This window comes from Megascapheus bottae, chromosome 10 (assembly GCF_031878675.1).
Source record: "Megascapheus bottae isolate mThoBot1 chromosome 10, mThoBot2.hap1, whole genome shotgun sequence".
Taxonomy (NCBI): domain Eukaryota; kingdom Metazoa; phylum Chordata; class Mammalia; order Rodentia; family Geomyidae; genus Megascapheus; species Megascapheus bottae.
Window position 1 is genome coordinate 35,525,503 of NC_143518.1, and position 19,891 is coordinate 35,545,393.

At 45.4% G+C, this 19,891-nt stretch overlaps 1 protein-coding gene across 1 annotated transcript; it reads left to right on the top strand.

Moving 5' to 3' along the window:
* Positions 1-12,244: 12,244 nt before the first annotated feature.
* On the top strand, positions 12,245-15,296 carry Slamf9 (SLAM family member 9). The gene is given in 9 exon segments (XM_090341611.1): positions 12,245-12,273; positions 12,693-12,736; positions 12,739-12,953; positions 13,654-13,729; positions 13,732-13,791; positions 13,794-13,817; positions 13,820-13,887; positions 14,291-14,329; positions 15,285-15,296. Coding segments are annotated over 9 exon segments (567 nt in total).
* Positions 15,297-19,891: the final 4,595 nt, after the last annotated feature.

A 19,891-nucleotide genomic window follows, 5' to 3' on the forward strand; every position in this document is an offset into this window, starting at 1 on the left:
GAGGTAAAAGTTATCACTCAACCTTTGGAAGGGATGGGAACTCAAAATTAACCATATGTGCAGCACGTGGGATCTAACACCAATAAAAATGCCACAGTGCAGGGGAGAATTTTCATGGTTGACAGCTCTGTGTGTTGTCACATTCTGATGCTGAGAGAATAACACTATCCTGATTCCATGGGAGATGAGATGCTAGCTATTTCTCTGGACTCCAGTGTTCTTTTCTCCTGGGCTGATGTTATTCTGTATCTTTTCCCTATCATAAACCAGGACATATAACCAAGACAATAACATCTGCTTTTTTTTTCCAGTCCTGGGCTTGATCTCAGGGCCTGAGCATTGTCCTTGGGCTTTCTCAAGGCTAGAGCTCTACCACTTGAGCCTCAGCACCACTTCTGGCTTTTTTCTATGTGTGTGGTACTGAGGAATTGAACCCGGGTCTTCATGCATGCTAGGCAAGCACGCTAGGCAAGTACTTTACCACTAGGCCAAACTCCCAGCCCAACAATAACATCTTTAGGTGTGTTCTATGTGTTTGTCTAGCAAATTATTGAAATCAAGAGTGGATTGTTAAACCTCTCAGACTTATAATTGGTATACTAAGTGAGTGAGTGAGCCTTTTGTGGACTTTGCTCTCCCTAACTAAACACATGGCAAAACTCTCACACATTTCTTCTAAGATGTACACAGTGCACCAACATTTCAATCCATTATATATATATATATATATATATATATATATATATATATATGAAGCCAAGTTCAAAGAAAGCAGAGTAGAAATCTAAGGAACAAGGTCAATATCCAAAGCGAATGCATGTAGTATTCTATCACATGTGATTACTTCCTAGCAGAAACTGCGAGAGGTCTGTGAAGTGTACTGGAAAATCGCAGGACTGCTCAGGGGAGAGCGGCTGCCACTGGGCAGTGGACATTTTCCCCCTCAGACAGCACGGTGTGATGAGAGTGGACACCATCTTTAGTCACGACTTTTCCTTGGTTCCACTGGACAGCCTTCTACACAAGCTAGAAGTACTGCAGCAAAGCATTTTAGCAGGGTAAGTCTGCATGGTCCCCTTTTTGATGTGGCTTGGGTTTCACCTTTCTTATTATCTAGTTTATCCCAAGTTAGTGATTCATAGTGAGAGCCCTCCCTGCCTCCTCCATACAGGGCTTACACCAGAGCAAGCCATGATTATCCTGTACAGGAGCATATGGCATTCTTCTGTGAATTTTAGGCCATTAAAAGAGTGATAAACAGAATTTAAAGGACTCTGAATGGAGCTGGGAGAAGGCTTTTAAGAGGGACATTCTCCCTCCACTCCCACTCCCTTAGGAAAGATTTTTGTAAGTCTAATAGAGGAAGAGAATTCTACCTGCTGATGTTGCTCCATTTTCTACCTCTGGATAAATGCTTCATAGAACTCAGCCTTAGGACTGAAAGTTGGCTTGCTGTTTAATGGGCTGCACATGTCAGCGCCTGCTACAATAGTGCAGTTTTCATTGTACTGGCTTTCTAAAAATTCCAATGAGGGAAAGTTGCATGGCTCTGTTAAGAAGTGTTGCACCCACTCTCTTTTTTGTTTTATTCTGGTGAGTCATGTGGCTTGAACTTAGGGCCTAGGTGCTGTCCCTGAGCTTTTTCACTCAAGGGTAGCACTTTGGGCCGCAATGCCACTTCTGTTTTTTTCTGGTAGTTAATTGGAGAGAAGAGACTCATGGGCTTTCCTGCCCAGGCTGACTTCAAATCAGGACCCTTAGATCTCAATCTCCTGACTAGCTAGAATGAGAGGTGGGAGCCACCAGTGTCTAGCTGCAGTCATTCTTGCAGAAGAGGGACTAGACTGGATAGCCTTTGGGTGACACCTCATCTTGAGAAATAGTTAGGGACTAGAACCCCATCGCTCACTCCCCAGTGCAGTCTTTTATGGTGGTTCAATCCCACAGTGCCAGGGATCATTAGTCCTAGGAGAAAATCCCAGCCCCCGCACCCTCCCCCACCTCGCTATGTGGTTGAGGTAGCTGGCCCTAAGTTCTCCATTTCTAATTTTCTTCCATTTCCTGTTCTAGTCATATGGGGCGGGGGGGAATCCTCAAGTCATTCCCTACTTCTTAACTATTTTCATAGACTGAGAATGCCTCCATTGCTGTCATAGTTACTAGTTAGCTTTCCCCTCAGAGGAGTGGACTGTCTCCATTGCAGAAACCTTGTCTCACAGCTACATGGCCTCAATTCCAAGTCACTTCTATGCTCCAGGTCAGTCTCTCCCAGACAATATCTTCTTCTTCTTCTTCGTCTTCTTTTTTCTTTTTGTCGGTTGTGGGACTTGGACTCTGGGCCTGGGCGTTATTCCTGAGCTCTTCAGGTAAAGGCTACTGTACTATCCCTTGAGGCACAGCACCACTTCCGAGTTTCTGGTAGTTAATTGGAGATTAGAGTCTCACGGATTTTAGTGCCTGGGCTGGCTCTGAACCTTGATCCTCAGATCTCAGCCTCCTGAGTAGCTAGGATTAACAGCATGAGCCACTGCACCCGGGTGGCAATACCTTTTTCCCTAGGAAGAAGGATTTGATCCAGAGAACAGAGGACCATGGGTATCAGAAAACAGTTCTTAGCGACAAGCTATTTGGGAACTATGACAGAGAAGACAAAATGTTTTGCATGTGATCATGAAAGATCTGCAGCCTGTATCAAGTAGTGTTTCCTGCAAATGCTAGGGTGATATAGCTGCTATGGACACATTTGATCGGAACACACTAAGCAAAGGACATTTTTTGATCACATCTCTCTTTACTCCTTTATCCTGCTTCATCTTTCCCTATAGCACTTTATGAATTGAAGTTATCTGTGTGTTGCCTATGTCGTATCTTTGTACAACTTTCACTCCAATAATGATATCTATGTTTTGTTCTTCACTGTGGTATCCCATACCTGGAAGAGTAATGTGTTTAATTGAAGCTTAATTTGTAGGATGAGTAGCTATATATTTTTTTTTGGTCAGCTGATGACAGCTCTGATAAAATGAGACAACATCCCAGATTCTGATCAACTCTGGGACACTGACAAGAATTTACTGAAAAGCCTTGGAGCCTAAACAGTTCCAAATTAGCTGGGGAAATGCCAGGGTATGGAGGAGACTTGCTAGGAGGACAGCTGGCTTCTTCAGGTTGCTCTTTTCTGTGTCCTTCATGCTTGCCATGTGGACCTCCACATCACTGCAAATCACTAACAACAAGTACATGTAAACTCAAATGAATAATAATAACAACAACAACAACCTTATTTATTGAGGGTGTTCTATGTGCCAGGGCATCTGCAGTTATCATTCTGTTATACCCTAAATTTGTTTAATCAAGTGAAAGTCCACTGAGAAGGCACCAGAGGACCTGAGATCTCAGCTTTGTTATTAAGCTGTGAGGGCTTAAAAGGGTCCCTCTACCATCTATATCTCTGAATTTTAAAATTATTATTATTATTCACTTTTAATTGCTTAAAGTACATTGCACACATTACCACTTTAACCTTAAACACTTCTTTGCAAGCAGAATTTGTCCTTACATAATCACAGTGAAATTATCATTATTACATAGTACTCTTCTCTAGTCTCTTAACTGTTAACACTCACATGTTTTCTCAATAACATCCTTTATGACAAAAATCAAAGATCATGCACAAAATTCAATGTCTGTCTAGTCTTTTCTTCTTTTTCCTCGCCCTCTACTTATTATTTCCTTAAACAGTCCCATGGTTGAAATCACTGTGTGTGTGTGTGTGTGTGTGTGTGTGTGTGTGTGTGTGTGTATCTGTTATTGGGTATTTAGGCTGATGCCATGGTTTGGGTTATTGTGAACAGTGCTGCAATAAGGCTGGGTATAGAAATATCTTTCTTATCTATTCATTTACACTCTTTCAGATATATGGACATGATTGTATGGCAGGGACCTCAATAGGTCTATTTCTAGAGTTTTGAGGAATCCACATACTGATTTCTGTAGTGGTTGCATTAGCTTATATTCCCATCATCAGCATTTGTTGTTGCTAGTCATTTTGGTGGTTGTCATTGGAACTGGACTGAGATGAAATTTTAGAGTACTTTTGATTTTCATTTCTTTAACAGCAAATATTGATAAACATTTTTTCATGGGTCATGGGGCTTGAACTCAGCCTGGATGTTGTCCCTGAGCTCTTCAGCTCAAGGCTACTGCCCTACCCTTGAGCCAAGCCCCATTTCCCATTTTCTAGAGGTTAGTTGGAGATAAGAGTCTTAGGTCCTTTTGTGCCCATGCTGGCTTTGAAACTTGATTGTCAGATCTCAGCCTCCAGAGTAGCTAGAATTACAGGTGTGAGCAACCATGCCCAGCTCTATTAGCCATTTTTACTACTAAGAATTATTTAATCCTTTTACCTATTTATTAATTAGATTATTTGTTCTTTTCAGTTTAAGTTTTTTAGTTCTTTGCATATTATGAATGTTAATCCTTTAACTGTTGAATAACAGGCAAAGGTTTTTTCCATTTCATCAGTTGTCTCTTGGTTCAGATAATCCATTTCTTTTGCTGTGCATAAACTTTTTATCTTGATATATTCCCATTTGTTAATTCTTTTTCTTATTTTTGAACACTTGGAATCCTGTGTTTGTAACTTCCAGAGTTTTCCTGGAGGAGAGTTATTTGCTCCATTTGGAATCTGTGTGTGTGTGTGTGTGTGTGTGTGTGTGTGTGTGTGTTCTTTTGTTTAGTTTGTTTGTACAAGGTAAGAGAGAAGAGTAAGTTTGTCTTCTGTAAACAGATAACCAGTTCTCCCAATATCATTTGTTGAAAAGGCTGTCCTTTCTCCAGTGTATATGTTTTACTCCTTTGTTGAAAATTAGATGGTTACAGATATGGGGTTTTATTTCTGCATCTCCCATTGCTCTATTGGTCTTTGAGTCTGTTTTTGTGCCAGTACCATACAGTTTTTGTTACTATAGCTCTGTAGTACAAATTGAAATCTGTGACACCTCTAACATTTCTCTTTTCACTCTAGACTTCGTGTTTGCTCTTTGGGGCCTTTTTCACTTCCACATAAATTTTTTCTCTTCTTCTTCTTCTTCTTCTTCTTCTTCTTCTTCTTCTTCTTCTTCTTCTTCTTCTTCTTCTTCTTCTTCTTCTTCTTCTTCTCCTTCTTCTTCATCTTCTTGTCAGTCATGGAGCTTGAAACTCTGGGCCTAGGCGCTGTCCCTGAGCTCTTCAGCTCAAGGCTAGCACTCTACCCCTTGAGCCACAGCACTTCTGGTTTTCTGGTGGTTAATTGGAGATAAAAGTCTCATGGTCTTTAGTGCCTGGGCTGGCTTTGAAATGCAGTCCTCAGATCCTGAGTACCTAGGATTACAGGCATGAGCCACCAGCACCCAGCTGAAGTTTTTAAATTGGTTCTTCTGTATCCACATTGGAAGATTGGTGGGCATTGCATTGAATCTGTGGTTTGTTTTGGGCAGTATATCCATTTTTACAACCTTAATTCTGACAATCCACGTATCCATATATGGAAGTGAACTTCTAGGTTTTTGTTGTAATTTGTAAAGAAAGAACTTGGATGACCTCAGGAGATTCTATATTTTAAAAAATTAACAAGAGTGCCTTATTTTCAAACATGTTTTGCTTCTGAGTCATTTCATATGTAAAAAGATAAAAGCAAAGCATCTCAGGTTGAAGCTCTAGCCTAATAGCTGTCTGCCTTTAGCATGGCATGAGACAGCTCTTTGGGAAGCCCAGGAGAGTAGGTTGAAAGACAGTGGAGCCCCTCTCATGTTCTCCAAAGCCCAGTTCAAGAAGAAACCAGACAGTGTCTTTTCATGGCTCTTCTCAGGGGAAAGAAACCATTTGTGACGGAAGACAAAAGACATTGCTGGCTGGGGAACTTCCTCTCCACTGCTCCACAGAAGAGCAGGCAACATGTACAATCCTCCAACTTCAGCTTTCAGTGGAATCACTCGAGGACCTTGGTTGGTAGGCAGGTGAATCCATTCTCCACATATACCCTTTCCTCACCCAGTGGGTCTCAAATGAGGCCAAAGGCATAGACATTTTAACTGTCCTTTAGTGTGAAAGTAAGCTAAGTAGTAAAATGTCTGCATTTTGAGAGCAATAAGCACAGAAGAACCAAGAGGACCTATAGCCCAAAGGAACACATGCTAGCTCATTTGATGAAACAAAGAAAGATAAACTGTGTTTCAGAGGTAGGTTGGGAGAAGTGTGTGTGTGTGTGTGTGTGTGTGTGTGTGTGTGTGTGTGTGTATGTTTGAGCTGCTCTGGTAGATGTGATACTTTGGAGAATAAAGAGAATTGTTCAGGTGTATTTTTAAGTGGAATTGGCCTAAGATGTTCTGTCTCTGAATGAATAAGGCTAGGGCATGGTGAATGGGCTGCCAGCATGGAAACCTCCAAGCCAGGCTGTTCATCCTGGCAGTGTTGCCCACTGTCTCTTCAGAACAGGCTGATGGGTGCTGCCTGCTGACATTCTCTCACAATCCTATTCACGTGGATAGGAGACTTCCCACATCTCTTTAATAGGCACAGACCCGGCCTACCACCAAAGAGACCTCATCTTCATAATGCTAAAGCTCATGATCTGCATTTGAGGAGTCTCCAGAAACAACCACAGCCCATGTCCACTGAATCCTTACTATGGGCCACAACCACCCCAGATAGTGAGTGAATGTTGTGCAAATAAAGACACAAAGCAGCTTGGCTCCAGATGCACCGTCTTCTGCACAGCCCATCCCACTGCCTTTTTACAGGTCTCAGGCTCATTCACTGCCAAGAAACTCTACCATGACTGTCTCACAGGAAGTCCTTTAAGATTTTGCCCCTGATCTAGGGTAACCAAATAGTTCATCCTCTAAACCAGGACACTTTCTGAAAGTGAAAAGCAACATTATTCATAACTGGGACAGAAACAACTTGTGTAAACTGCGATTGTCCTATCATGTGCAGTGGTACATACCTGTAATCCTAGCACTTGGGGAGCAGACAGAAGAAGCTCTAAGCTGTACCTTCAGCACTACAAAGAAAAGAAGCAAGCAAGAAGCCTGCAACTATCCCAAGAAATCCGGATATACAGTCTTCTCATCTGTTTTACAAAGTGGTTTCACTCTTTCTCTCTCTCTCTTCTTTTTAATTTCTAATGTTCTTTATCCCTCTGTATTCAAGATCTGATTTTTCATCTGATTTTATTCCTTTTTACCTGAAGAACTTCTTTGCTATTTCTCCTTTTATTATTTAAATGTTATTATAAAGGTGATGTACAGAAGGGTTTCAGTTATTGGGTTTTCTCTTGAAATGCTCACCCTTCCTTTAAACCTCCAGTTTCTGTAGATAACATTGCTCTACTTTAGAGAGAAAGATGAAAACACCAGACAAGACTATGCTTAGCTTTAGCTTTTTTTTTTTTTTTTGCCAGTCCTGTGGCTTGAGCTCAGGGCCTGAGCGTTGTCCTTGGGCTTTCTCAAGGCTAGCACTCTACTACTTGAGCCACAGCACCACTTCTGGCTTTTTCTATGTATGTGGAGTGCTGAGGAATCGAACCCTGGTCTTCGTGCATGCTAGGCAAGCACTCTTACCACTAGGCCAAACTCCTAGCCCCATATGCTTTTTAATACATACAAGCCCACCGGAATCTTTGCCTATCTGTTCAATTACAGTGGAGGACTATCGCAAAATGTTCTTTACTCCAGCCACAGCTCTACTTTTGGCTTTTGTTTGTTTGTTTAATTGGAGAAAAGAATATCACAGACTTTCCTTCAAGGGCTGGCTTTGAACTGCAATCCTCAGATCTCAGCCTCCTAAGAAGCTAGGATTATAGACATGAACCACCAGCACCTGGCAACCCATCACGCCTTCTCCCATCTTAAGAAAGTTCACCAGCAATAAGTTTTCCCTTTTCTCATTCCAAATTTCACTTCCCCGTCTTGAGATAGAATAGCTTGTAATTTCTTGAACAGGTTGAGAAAGTTCTAGTGAACCATCTCCAGTCTGTTTTCCTAGCCTTATCCCATCTCTTCCCACCCCTGTCTCATCTGCAGTCCCTGGCTCTGAGACTCTCTCCCACGTTGTGCTCCGCTGTCTCATACCTCAGTGATTGTGCAGCATGCTCCTGCTGGGAGAAGCACTCTTTTCTCCCACTTTCATAATGACTCCTTTGTTTGAACCTCAGCAGTTGCATGTCTCCTTTCTCTCCAATCACCTTCATGATTCAGCTGGATTGTTACCCTTTTAACTTAAGAGAGAAAAGGGACAGGGAAAGCATCCAGTGCAAAAGAGGCCCCAAAATGGAAGACATATGCAAGTCTCCGTATGTTTTGCCTCAGGAGGGAGATGATTTATTTGGAATTTACTTGTTCATGCCTCTGCTGGGTGGGTCTCCATCATTCCAAAGAGAAGCTGAGGAGACTAAAGTAAAGGTTTGGCTAGACCTATCTCCCACCATGTCCATCAGACAAGGCCCAGCTTTTTACTGTTTCCTCCATACCTGAGCTTTATATCAGAATGAGAGCAGAATGCTTCTCATTGGCACATCTAGACAAAAGAGAGGAGAGATCTAATTAAGCTTTAGTGTTACAACTACTTTATCACATGCAATAATGTCTTAGTGTGTGTGTGTGTGTGTGTGTGTGTGTGTGTGTGTGTATGTGTTCCTGAAATAACTTGGGTGGACAAAGTCTTTCTGGAAGATAATCCAAGAAGAAGGAATGAGGAACATGAGACAGGAAAAGTAGAAAAAAACACTAATGTCAATAGCTGATCACTGCTGTGGACAACCAGTGATCAATCTCTCTGAAAAACCATAAGGAATATGCCTCAGAAGTGTCCCATAGAAGGGCAGGTGAGTGGAGACATTTATTTACCAACTTAGCACTTCATCGGATGGCCTAGTGTATACATCACATGTATCTTCCTAGTTGCACTTCTGCATGCCTGCATGTGCCGGGTGGCCTCCCTTGGTTGCAGAGAAAGCCAGAAAGCAGAAAAGCAATGCCTGCCTAGGCTGCAAACTTCTGTTAGAGGAGATTCAGTCATAAAACTGTCCACCAGGTGATCAATGGGATGTGTGATAGGCAACTCTGAGTGTGTGGTGTAAGCAAGATGTTAGAATGAATCTCTTCTTGCTTGACTACACTCACAGGCAATCTAAAGAAGGTCACAAGATTAAAAGCAGTGCAAGGGAGGATTTACAATGGAAATTAAGGAACCCTTTCATTCCTTTTTTGGAGCTCCTATCCCATGGAGAATTGAAAGAGAACAATTGGGGCTGAGAGGAAGCCACTTTGGAAATAACCATTAATTTACTGTGAGTCCCCATTCTTATCTAAAAGATAAGTGCTGTTTCCTCTGACCGCAAGCTGGGTGAAGGGGCTTTGAAGAGAACACTTGTGAAGTGCTGAGTCCTAAAGATACATAAGAGTCTCCTATCCCCAAAAGCCTAAGAAAGATCTAGAATAGTCCAAAGTGATTGTGGCTAGGCATTAGTGGACCAAGCCTATAATTCTATCTGCTTGGGAAGTTGAGATGTCAAAGTCAAAGTCAGCCTGAGATAAGTCAGTGAGATTCCATCTTCAATTAACCAGTAAAAAGCCAGGCTGGTGGCATGGTTCAAGTAGTCAAGCAAACCAAGCAAGTGTGAGGTGAGTTCAACCTCTAGTACTGGGAAAAATAAAACAAAAACAAACAAATGAACAAAAACCTAAAAGTCAAAACCCACAATCTGATTTTGGAATCTATCAAGCAAAAAATGTTAGTGGTGGGCAACTGGAGCCACTAATGAGATAGTCTCTTTAGCTGCCCATGGTTCTCCACAATAGACACATTAGGAAGAGTCTAGGGCAAGAAGAGACTGGAGGTATATGCCAGATAGTTAAGGAGTTGCAGATATCTAGGGAGTTGCAAGGACAACCTAGAAGAGAGATGCTCTCATTCTGGACCAAGCTTGGGAAAAAGAAACTGAACCAGCAAAGTTGCTCTTCGGCAGGAAATAGTTCGTCTTAACCTCTTAAGCCAGGTCAACAGAAAATAGTTCTTCTTAACCTCTTAAGCCAGGCCCACAGAACACAAAGCCATACAACCAGGTAAGAATTACTTACCACATACACGCTCAGCTTTCTGAAGAGTGAATCAAGAGCTGGCAGAATGGTTTTAGGAGAGGAACTAGTAAGGAGGGGTGGGGGTAGGGGGAGATGAGCTGAGGGTAAGGAGAGCTGAGAAGCCTCTTCTCCGCAGACTTCTATCTCCAGACAGATGCAAGCCAAGGCATCCAAGCTTGTAAATGGGGCTTGGTGTTTTGTATGTTACACGAAGCGGGAAGTTCTCATTTCTGAACTGAGATGAGAAATTAAGAGATCTGGGGCTGAGAGTGTGGCCTAGTTAGAGTGCTCACCTAGCATGCATGAATCCCCGGGTTGGATTCCTTGGTACCACATAAACAGAAAAAGCCAGAAGTGGTGCTGTGGCTCAAGTGGTGGAACTCTGGTCTTGAAACAGCCCAAGGACAGTGCCCAGGCCCTGAGTTCAAGCCCCAAGACTGTCACAAAGAAAGGAAGAAAGAAAGAAAGAAAGAAAGAAAGGGGGCCGGGAGTTTGGTCTAGTGGTTAAAGTGCTTGCCTAGCATGCATGAAGACCCGGGTTCGATTCCTCGGTACCACATACATAGAAAAAAAGCTGGAAGTGGTGCTGAGGCTCAAGTGGTAGAGCTCTAGCCTTGAGAAAGTCCAAGGACAGTGCTCAGGCCCTGAGCTCAAGCCCAGGACTGGCAAAAAAAAAAAAAAAAAAGAAAGAAAGAAAGACAAAGACTATCCTGATGAGTAAGATGAAAGGAGCAGTGAGAGAGGAAGAAAGCTGTGTTTAGGTAACCATCCATGTGCTGGAAAAATACACTGAGAAGTGAGCTTTTTTCTGAATTGGACTGGGAAATCTTAGGGAGGATGAGAGGTGGCAATTATTTTTCTCTTCCTGATAGGGATAATGAAGTGCTTACACTTAACTTATGGAGACAGGTTCAATAAATCTGAGCAACGTTAGCTTCTGTCAATAGGTATACTCATTGTAGCAGCCATGGTGTGGCCACTAGTCTCTCGCTTCAAGAAAAAAAGCTTACCTTCCAAGGCAACAAGTGGTATGAACTGACAGCCTCCAGCTGCAGCACCTTCAGGGTCCATGCTCTTTCAGCCCAGAATGGGTGTCAGCATCAGGATGTTCTTGTACAGTGATTACTTCTGTTTGGGCATTCCTGCGCGGCTTAGGTCTCCTCTACTGCGCAACCTTGTCCCAGGACTCCTTGTTGAGTTTGTAGACTGTGAGATCTGCATCCTGGCCTCAGGTTATCCTGGAAGCTATGACAGATCAGTCCTGCTTCCCTACCTTTTATCTGTTACAGACATCACCCCCCATTGAGCTTCTTTTATTCCGGCCATCTGCTTCTCTGAGAAGTTGGCTGATATTCTCTTTAAACTCTGAACAACATGCACATGACCTTGGTGGGATTTCTTCCTCTCTCTCTCTCTCTCTCTCTCTCTCTCTCTCTCTCTCTCTCTCTCTCTCTCTCTCTCTCTCTTTCCTTCCGGGCACCTATGCCTGGCTCCAAGTATTTTAAAGGAGATCAATTCTTTTTCCTTCTGAATAGTCTTTCATTTGGAAATATATTTGGCTTACAGAGAAAAGCATCTTTGATTTATCTGGTCTAACGCTATCAGTTGAATACTAACATATATCCAGCAATTGAGAGAAACTGAAAGGACACAAAAAGATGGACTATATCTGGGGAGATAAAGATGTGTATAGGATAAATGACCTCAAGCAATATAGGAAATACCAAGAGAGCTGGGACATTGAATGCTGATGGCCAAACAGGCTAGGAAGAACTTGAGAATTCAGGGCATGTGGCACATATACGAAGGTCTAGGTATAGAAAGCACAGGACATCTGGAACTACTTCATGAAACAGTGAGATTTGAGCTGCATTTGGTAGATGGGCCCCATGAGTCAGTATGATAAACCATCTTGACATCAGCCTCTAGCAAAAACTCCCTCCATGAGGGATGGGAGAGGCTTAGTGAAGATGGAGGAAGTTGGATTGGGAATTATTTTACTCTGATTGCTGCTACTCAGTTTCTCTGTTTCTCAGTCTCCTAACAGCTTGTACTTCTCTATAATCTGGAGTGCAGGCCAAGTTACCTTAGGACTGGGCCACAGCTGTTGACATGGAGACCTTTCCATGGCTGTTCCTCCTGTTGCTCCCAGAAGGTGAGTGGCTACCCACATCTGCATACTAGTGTCTCCTCCTTTTAGTTTTCCTGTCTGGGTGTCAGTGGTCTAATGAGATTCTTTCTATGTCACCTCTTCTGGACAAAGAACAGAATGGTATCAGGGAAGGATCAAGAAAGAAGGCAGTCTGGGAATAGGGAAGGGGGAGCAGAATCAAGGTGGCAAAAGAGAAAGAGAAACAAAATGAGTGAGCGACCCCTGGCAGGGACTCATCTCAAGTGCAATGGGAATCTACCATCAAAAGAGGCAACTGTAGGACAGAATCCAGTGTGTATGTAGGTCATAGACGCTGTGCAGTGGAGATGGATCCACAGTTTCCACTACCAGGCTTAGCACTTGGAAGACACCGGTTGCTTGTTTTTGTTGTTTTATTATTTCTTTTCTATCTTCCTTTGCAGCCAAAGCATACTCTGGAGATGGTGCGGATCCATCTCCACTGGAAGCAGCTGCAGTCCGGAGTCAGCTTCCCCCTGGAAATACGCTCTGGTGAAGAAGTTGAGCGCATCATTCGGTCCTCACAGAAAAGAATTGGCCCAGTGATGCCAGAGAAAGAAAAGCCAGCTACCATCTTGGTGATTGGCCCTTACTACCAGGACCAAGTGAGCATTTTGGAGCCCAGCTACTCTCTTTATATCAGCAATCTGACCGGGGAGGACTCAGGACTTTAGGAAGCTGAGGACATCCTCATTCTCCACCGTACAACGCTATCGTTTACATGTCTACTGTGAGTTAGTTTAGACTCATTGCCCTCCCTTTGGTTCTCCTGGGCTTCCTCATGCCATGGAGGAGGGCTAGACTTTGAGAGGCCTAGTATCTGAGCAGCAGCAACAGATAGGCGAGTTGGGGCGAGGCAGCATGGGGCATCCCAAATGCACTGAGAAGGGGTGAGAGACTTTTTTTTAAAAGGTCCTCTAAGGAGACTTTCTCTCTCAGGGAGAAAGAATGAACATTTATTGAACCTTTTATTGCACTGTATAATTTGAGGACTACTAATGAGGATCTTTCTTTAACTAGAGCCCAACCTGTCATATTGAATTTTGGAGAGATACTGATTAATATGACTGATTAAATGGCTTGGGAATGGTGGGATCACAAGAGGGCATAGAAGGAGGTATACAAAAGTAAGGGAGAGAAGGCGTAAGAGGGGGTAGAGGCCTATCAACAAGTCTGTTCACCCTAGCAGTTGTTGCTGTGGCCATTCAGAAACCAGAAATGTTGTGATTTTGTTTGGGTTTCCTTATTTGTTGTTCGGGTGAAAAGGCTCTTAAAGGAGGGCCAGTACCCCAGAGTTGAGAGTTTTGAAAAACAGATGTTAAGTGGGACTTTGTGTTTTTCTCTCACCTAGGATGACTGTTGCAGCCTCAAGTCACTGTGAACTTCAAGGTATCTGGGGAAGGTACCTGTGACATATTCATGACATGCTCTGTAGAGAGTGCTAGCTCTCATCTGGGGACAGCAGTGCTGTAGGGCAGAAAGGCCCGGTCTTCAACACATCCTGGAGCCTGGTGAAAATGTTCTGTCCTACCCTGCAGGGCCAGCAACCCCATCAGCAACATCAGTTCCCATGCATCCCTGCTGGGACCTTCTCTACAGGTAGCAGCACCCCAGGGACAATCCCAGAGCTTGTGCAAAACTCCTGCCTCAAGATACATACATTCTCTCTCCCAACTCAAGTCTTGTAAAGAGTACACAGACCCCATAGTCTAACCTGTCCCAGGAGGCTGGAAATCTGGATGGGGATTGGGGTGGGAAGAAATCACCTTCCTGTGTCTAATTCTCCCCACTTCCAAAGGTCTTGTCTCTTGAGTCAACTAGATATCAATTCCTGAGCATCTATGCCTAGAATATGTATGTTTAAAATCATTTGCAAAGAGATATCCACTGATCATGAATCTGACACCTTCCTCCCTTTGGAATTTGGGGTAGGAATCTGTTCTTAATCTTAACTTGCCAGTCCCTCTCATGAGGCCTTTTCCCCATCCTTCTTTTATCCTAGATTTTCCTGGTGAAAGGATTGTTCTTCTTCCTGCTCCTGGTAATTCTAGTCACAACACTCTGGGTTCTTTGGGTCCAAAAAAATAAATGGGAAAAGACAAGGATGAGGGGAATCAAGAGAAACCTCAGCTGGGCAACCAAGGGCCACAAAGGGCCATCTTCCCAAGGCCAGGCAATGAACTCAAGTTGAGTATCTGCTCCTCAGCAGCTATAGGTTTAGTCTTTCCTATCCTTGCTGGAAAATGGGTTACACTTTCTCCCTAATTTTACTTTGCACACTGAGTGTTCTTTGCCAAGTACAGGTGATTTTGTGTGTGTGGGGGGGTTGGGGAACAGTGGGTCATTGAACTCAGTCTGGGCACTGCCCCTGAGCTCCTTTCTCAAGGCTAGTGCTCTACCACTTTGAGCCACAGTTCCACTTCTGATTTTCAGGTGGTTAATTAAGAGTCTCCCAGGGGTGTTTCTGCCCCAGCTGGCTTCAAACCACAATCCTCAGCTCTCAGTCTCATGAGTAGCTAGGATTATAGGTGGGAGCCACTGGTGTCTGGCTGAAAAGTGTGTGACAATGTGTGTGTGGTGGTGGTGGGGAGTCATGGGGCTTAAACTCAGGGCCTATGCATTGTCCATGAGCTCTTTTTGCTCAAGGCTAGCACTGTACCACTTTGAGCCACAGTGCCACTTCCAGTGGCTTGTTGTTGCTTTGTTTTATTCTTTTCTTCAGGCCCATCTTTAGGGAAGAAAGCCCAAAGACCTCCTCAGCGTGATGTTTGCTTTTCACTAGGTGTTTGCTCTAGGCCTCCGGTATCTACTCCAAAGCAATGACAAATTTCTTGGACCCCATAATTTCTGTTTGTCACTAGCATTGCTATCCTGTCTGTTTCTTCCCTGTAGATTTCCAGGTCGTGTGCCTTTCCCCTAGGATTCTGACTGGGATTAATACTTACTCTTTACCTTCTGGCCAAGGTTCTTATGTCTAGCTCTTGGTCTTTCCCTAGTCCTGTGACTAGTCTGAATTTCTCCTCGAAGCTTGCTGTTTGTTTTCCTGTGTCTATCATTTGCTCTTGTGGATTTTACTTGGGCAACTGACAGAGAGAAATGCAGTTAAATGCAGGCAGTGAGTGAATTGGGAGAAGTGGCATAGGATGTGGTGGGAATGACACTGGGTAGATGTTAGGAGACCTGGGCTTTGCTTGGTCACTTGCCTCTGGCCTAGGACACAGTGTTCATTAGACATCCATTGAGCCACAGTCCATTTCCTCAGGGAATATATGCTTGAAAGAAGAGGGAGGTGGAGGTACAGATGCTTGGATTTCTTATAGACATGTCTAAATGACTATGTTGGCTTTCACCCAGAAGGGTTGGGCTGAGAGCCCTGGAGAACTTCAGAAGTAAAATCTGACAGGTAGAGGACCATGTGACAGGAGACATGGCTGACATTCCTCTGGGACTCCTCCCCTCCTCATTTGTGAGGGGCGGGATGCTGACTTCCTCAGTGTCTTTCCAAGAACAAGAATATGAAGTCTGTGAAGGGTGCAGGAAAATACACGAGGGAGCCATGGAGACCAGTCACCTGGCTTTTAGGAAAGTAGGCCATGCACACTAGAGCCTAGAACAAAGCAGGGGGAGGATCTGAGAGCAGCTAGGGGAGTCCCAAGCCAAGACAGGCTGTCCCTAGATTCTTATAAAGGAGATGACAGAGGTCCTAGGACATGTGTAAGATCTGGTGAGGTTAGAAAAACAGCCTGTAAAGAGCTCCTAAGGCTGCAAATTTACCTACTCTACTCTCTAAGGGCCGGAGCTTTTGTCCCCATGGAAGGTAGCCCTTGGCCTGAGATTGGCTCTCTGTGCCTCCCTTAGGCTCTGAGCAGTAGCTACACTGACACAACCTCAGATTTTAATGGTATTTCTGGGAGGCATCACTTCAGATCTTGGGGATACATGGGGAATAAAACAAAAAGAAAAAGAAAAAACCACCTGGGCATGGGCATGTGCAAGACTCTGACTTCTAACCCCAGCCCTGTAAGAACAGAAAACCACCAGGAGTCTATTCATCTTATGCACAGACGCCCACCCCATTTTTGCCTGTATTGAAAGAATCTAGCACACAGAAAGTAAATAAAGAATGCTCCCTATATGTCTTGTCAGGGAATCTTCCTGGAGTTGGCAAAGTCTCTTCTCATATTCAAGCTCAGAAAAGACAAAGGCTAAGGTTCCAAAACAGGCCAGAACTCCTGAAAAGGTAAGCTTGAAACGTTGACTAGAAGCTTGGGGGGTTCAGGCCTCTTCCTGATTCAGTCTTCCAGCCTGTTACTGCTTTTCTCTTTCTCACCATTTGAAATGGGTGAAAGCAAACTTGTGGAAGGATGTAATATCTAATCACATAATAATGTCATGTATTGGACTAGCAGTAAGAGACAGAACCCTGCCCTCAAGGAAGTGTCATAGAGTGTGTAAAGACATGATTGCAAGGTGGGGCAAGACCTAGGGTGGAACTGCTACTGCATGATGAGAGGAGTCAGAGGTGTCCTTGAGGAAATGAAGCAATATAATTCCTATCTGTGATCAGTAGTGGATCCAGGGAAAGGCTAGAAAGGCTGGCTACTCGGACAGAAGGTAAGTGCAAAGAGACAGAGCCACTCTAGGGATTACATTCTATGAATAAGGGGCAGATGAGACACCAGAATGGAATTAGACAGGAACTTTTCCTTTAGACATGGATTTGGGAGTTAAGGACAAGATTCACAACTCTATGGAGCTTAATATCTCACTGGGACAAAGCACCCTGAGTTAATGGCAATAATAAGAAGGTGTATTTTTTTTTTCTAGAGTGTAAAGGAGACCAGTGCTCAAGGGCATGTTGTCAGCATAGTCCCTAGAATCCTCATTTTTCTGGTATTTTTGACAGCAAGTTGAAAATAAACAGGCAAGCTGATACTTGGGTAAGAATCTTAGTTGGCCGAATAAACTTTCCTAGAGAATGTTAATAACTGGATCAAGGACAAGCTTGTTTAAGACAAGCTAAAGTCCACAAGCTTTGTTTTGAACTTTGATGATTATTGCTTTCATTACCAACTTTCACTTCTGAGATAGTAAGGGAATAAGTAATAGATACAGGATCCTTTTCTTTAAAAACTATGCTATATTTTAGTCAGAAGATGTCAATAATAAAATTCTCAAAATAAGCTTCTAGAAAAGGCATGAATATGTTGCAAGCCTTTAAAAATTGGAAACCAATTATTTATCATACACCTGTGTGTGTGTGTGTGTGTGTGTGTGTGTGTGTATGCACGCGCGTACACGCGCGCACCTGTGCCAGTACTGGGGCTTGAATTCAGGACTTTTCCTGCCTGGGCTGCATTCAAATCTTGATCCTTAGATCTCAGCCTCCTACGTATTTAGGAGCACCGATGCTGTTGAAATCCTTTTATATTTTCCCAGATAAGATCATCTTATTTTCCAGAAACTATCAGAGATGGCCAGGATGAAAGATTTGGATCAGAGGTGGGGCCAGTTCTCCTGCTGGTTAGCAAGGAGCTAAGAATCAGGGAGGCTTCCTTCTTTGTACTATTGTTTTTGTGTTGTATCCACTGCCATGATGCCATTATACTTCTGTCAATTGTTAGGGCAACCAATTACAATGAAAAAAAAAAAACCACTGGGGGGAGGCTTTGCTGGAAGGGTGGTGGGAGACCCCCAGGTACACTTCTACCTCTGTCAGTGACCAAAAGAAAACATACATTTGCACCTGGAAGATCACTCTCGCAGTTATTCAAAAGATGGAATGATTCAAACGATGGAATGACAAGTGTGCTTCCTGGCCTAAGACACGATGGACTCAGGCTGTGTGTCCACTTGGAGGGCTGATGTGGCATGGATTCTCTGGCAGAGCAGTATTTGAACGCATCCTTCAGGGTCCATCCTCCATGAGCCCGTCCACGGTAATTCTGTCCTCAGCTGAGTGGTAGCAGTTTGAACTGGGGTGAGATAAAAATGGTGTAGCATTCAGGGAGGATTCAATGAATGGGAAGTAGTATCTTCCCAGGCAACAATTACTGAAAGTGTGTGTGTGGGGGGGAGGCGGAGGAGAGGCGAATAACAGAACTGAACCTCAGCCGGGTGAAGCCGAGGAAGTACAAATCCCGGAGGAGCAGCTACACCAGGGCGTCTCTTCACCGGAGAGTGAGGTCTCCCAGGCAGTAGGATTCAAGTCCAGCCTGTGTTTGAATGCGCTCTGGCTCTGCGAGCACCTGGGCTGGGAATCTCAGCAAGTGACTTCGTTTTCTCATTAAGACAAACGGCTTCACCCTTCACGGGACGCCAGGGAGAGATTTACAAAGTATCTAGCCCAGGGTGGGGCGCCCCGCAGGGCTCCGGGGAAACGCGGTAAGTTATGTCCTGCTCTGCTGTTTGGATGCCTGTCCCTTCTTCCCTCCGGGCCCGCTTCTCTGCCTCCTTCCTGCTACTAAACTAGCCAGGGAATCGATTAGGCAACTCCCCTCCCCAAACTCAGAAAGCAGCCTTCCCCGCCCGCCGCACGCTCGGGAGGCGCCCGGGCAAGACCTGGGAGCCCGCCAGCACCGACAGGTATTTCCAGTCGGGCGAGGGAGGAGAGGGGTGGGGCTGGGGATGCGGACTCGGGAGGCGGAGCTCGGATGGATGAGCCCAGGCTCAGGGTGGGGGGGGCGAGGCGGGCGGGGGGGTGGGAGTCGCGCTCTCCCCGCGCTGCTCCCGCCCGCCGGGGCTCGGACGTCCACGCCGTCTCGGGGGCTCGCTCTTGCTTTCCGAGCTGGGAAGGGGTCGCAGGTGGGATACAAAGGAAGGGGGGGGCGTGCCAGGAGGCTGCACCGCGGCGGGCTCCGATGGCTCCCGGGGCACGGCGCTTGTCCCCTCAGTGAGACCCTCGGGCTCTTCCCACGCCAGATTGTACGTCGAGCTCCGCGAGGGGGCGACCGGAGCCCACGTGCAGCTGAGTCCTTCTCCCCACCCCACCCCCCCCGAGAAACTACAACTCCCAGGCGGCCCGGGGGTCCTTGCCCGCCTTGCCAGGCCTCTGGCGGCTCCGATTGGCTGCCTGGGAAGCGAGGGGGGCGGGGTGATTGGCGGTCTCCAGGGCGACGGGAGGCGCACGGGGCATCCGAGGCGGGGAGGCAGGTCCGCCCCCTATTGTGTGGCTGCGAGAGCGGAGCCCGAGCGGAGCGGAGCAGGTGAGGGTGGGGGGCGTCCTGGGGGAAGGATAGGAATGGGGTGCCGGTGGGGGACACGGGCAACAGCGTGAGTGGGGGGGGCTGGGAGAATCCGGGGAGGACTGGAGAGTAGTGGAATTCTTGGAGGGAGCGGGACGAGGGGAGTTCTCGGGAGTGGTGGGGCATTGGCAGCGGGTGAATGGGGTTCCCCGGGAACTGGAGGAGTTCTGGAGGCGAGGCAGGGGAGCTCATGGTGGGATCCGCCAGCAGGAGCGAGATCCAGGGGCTGGAGAAGGGAATGGCCGGGGTAGAGTGTCAGAAGTGTGGAATCCCAGGGACGGGCTGGCGGGTGGGGGAGTCCTGGAAGCAGAGGCTGGGGAGGAGGCGGGCGCGCGAGGGGAGGCTCCCGGGGAGACCTG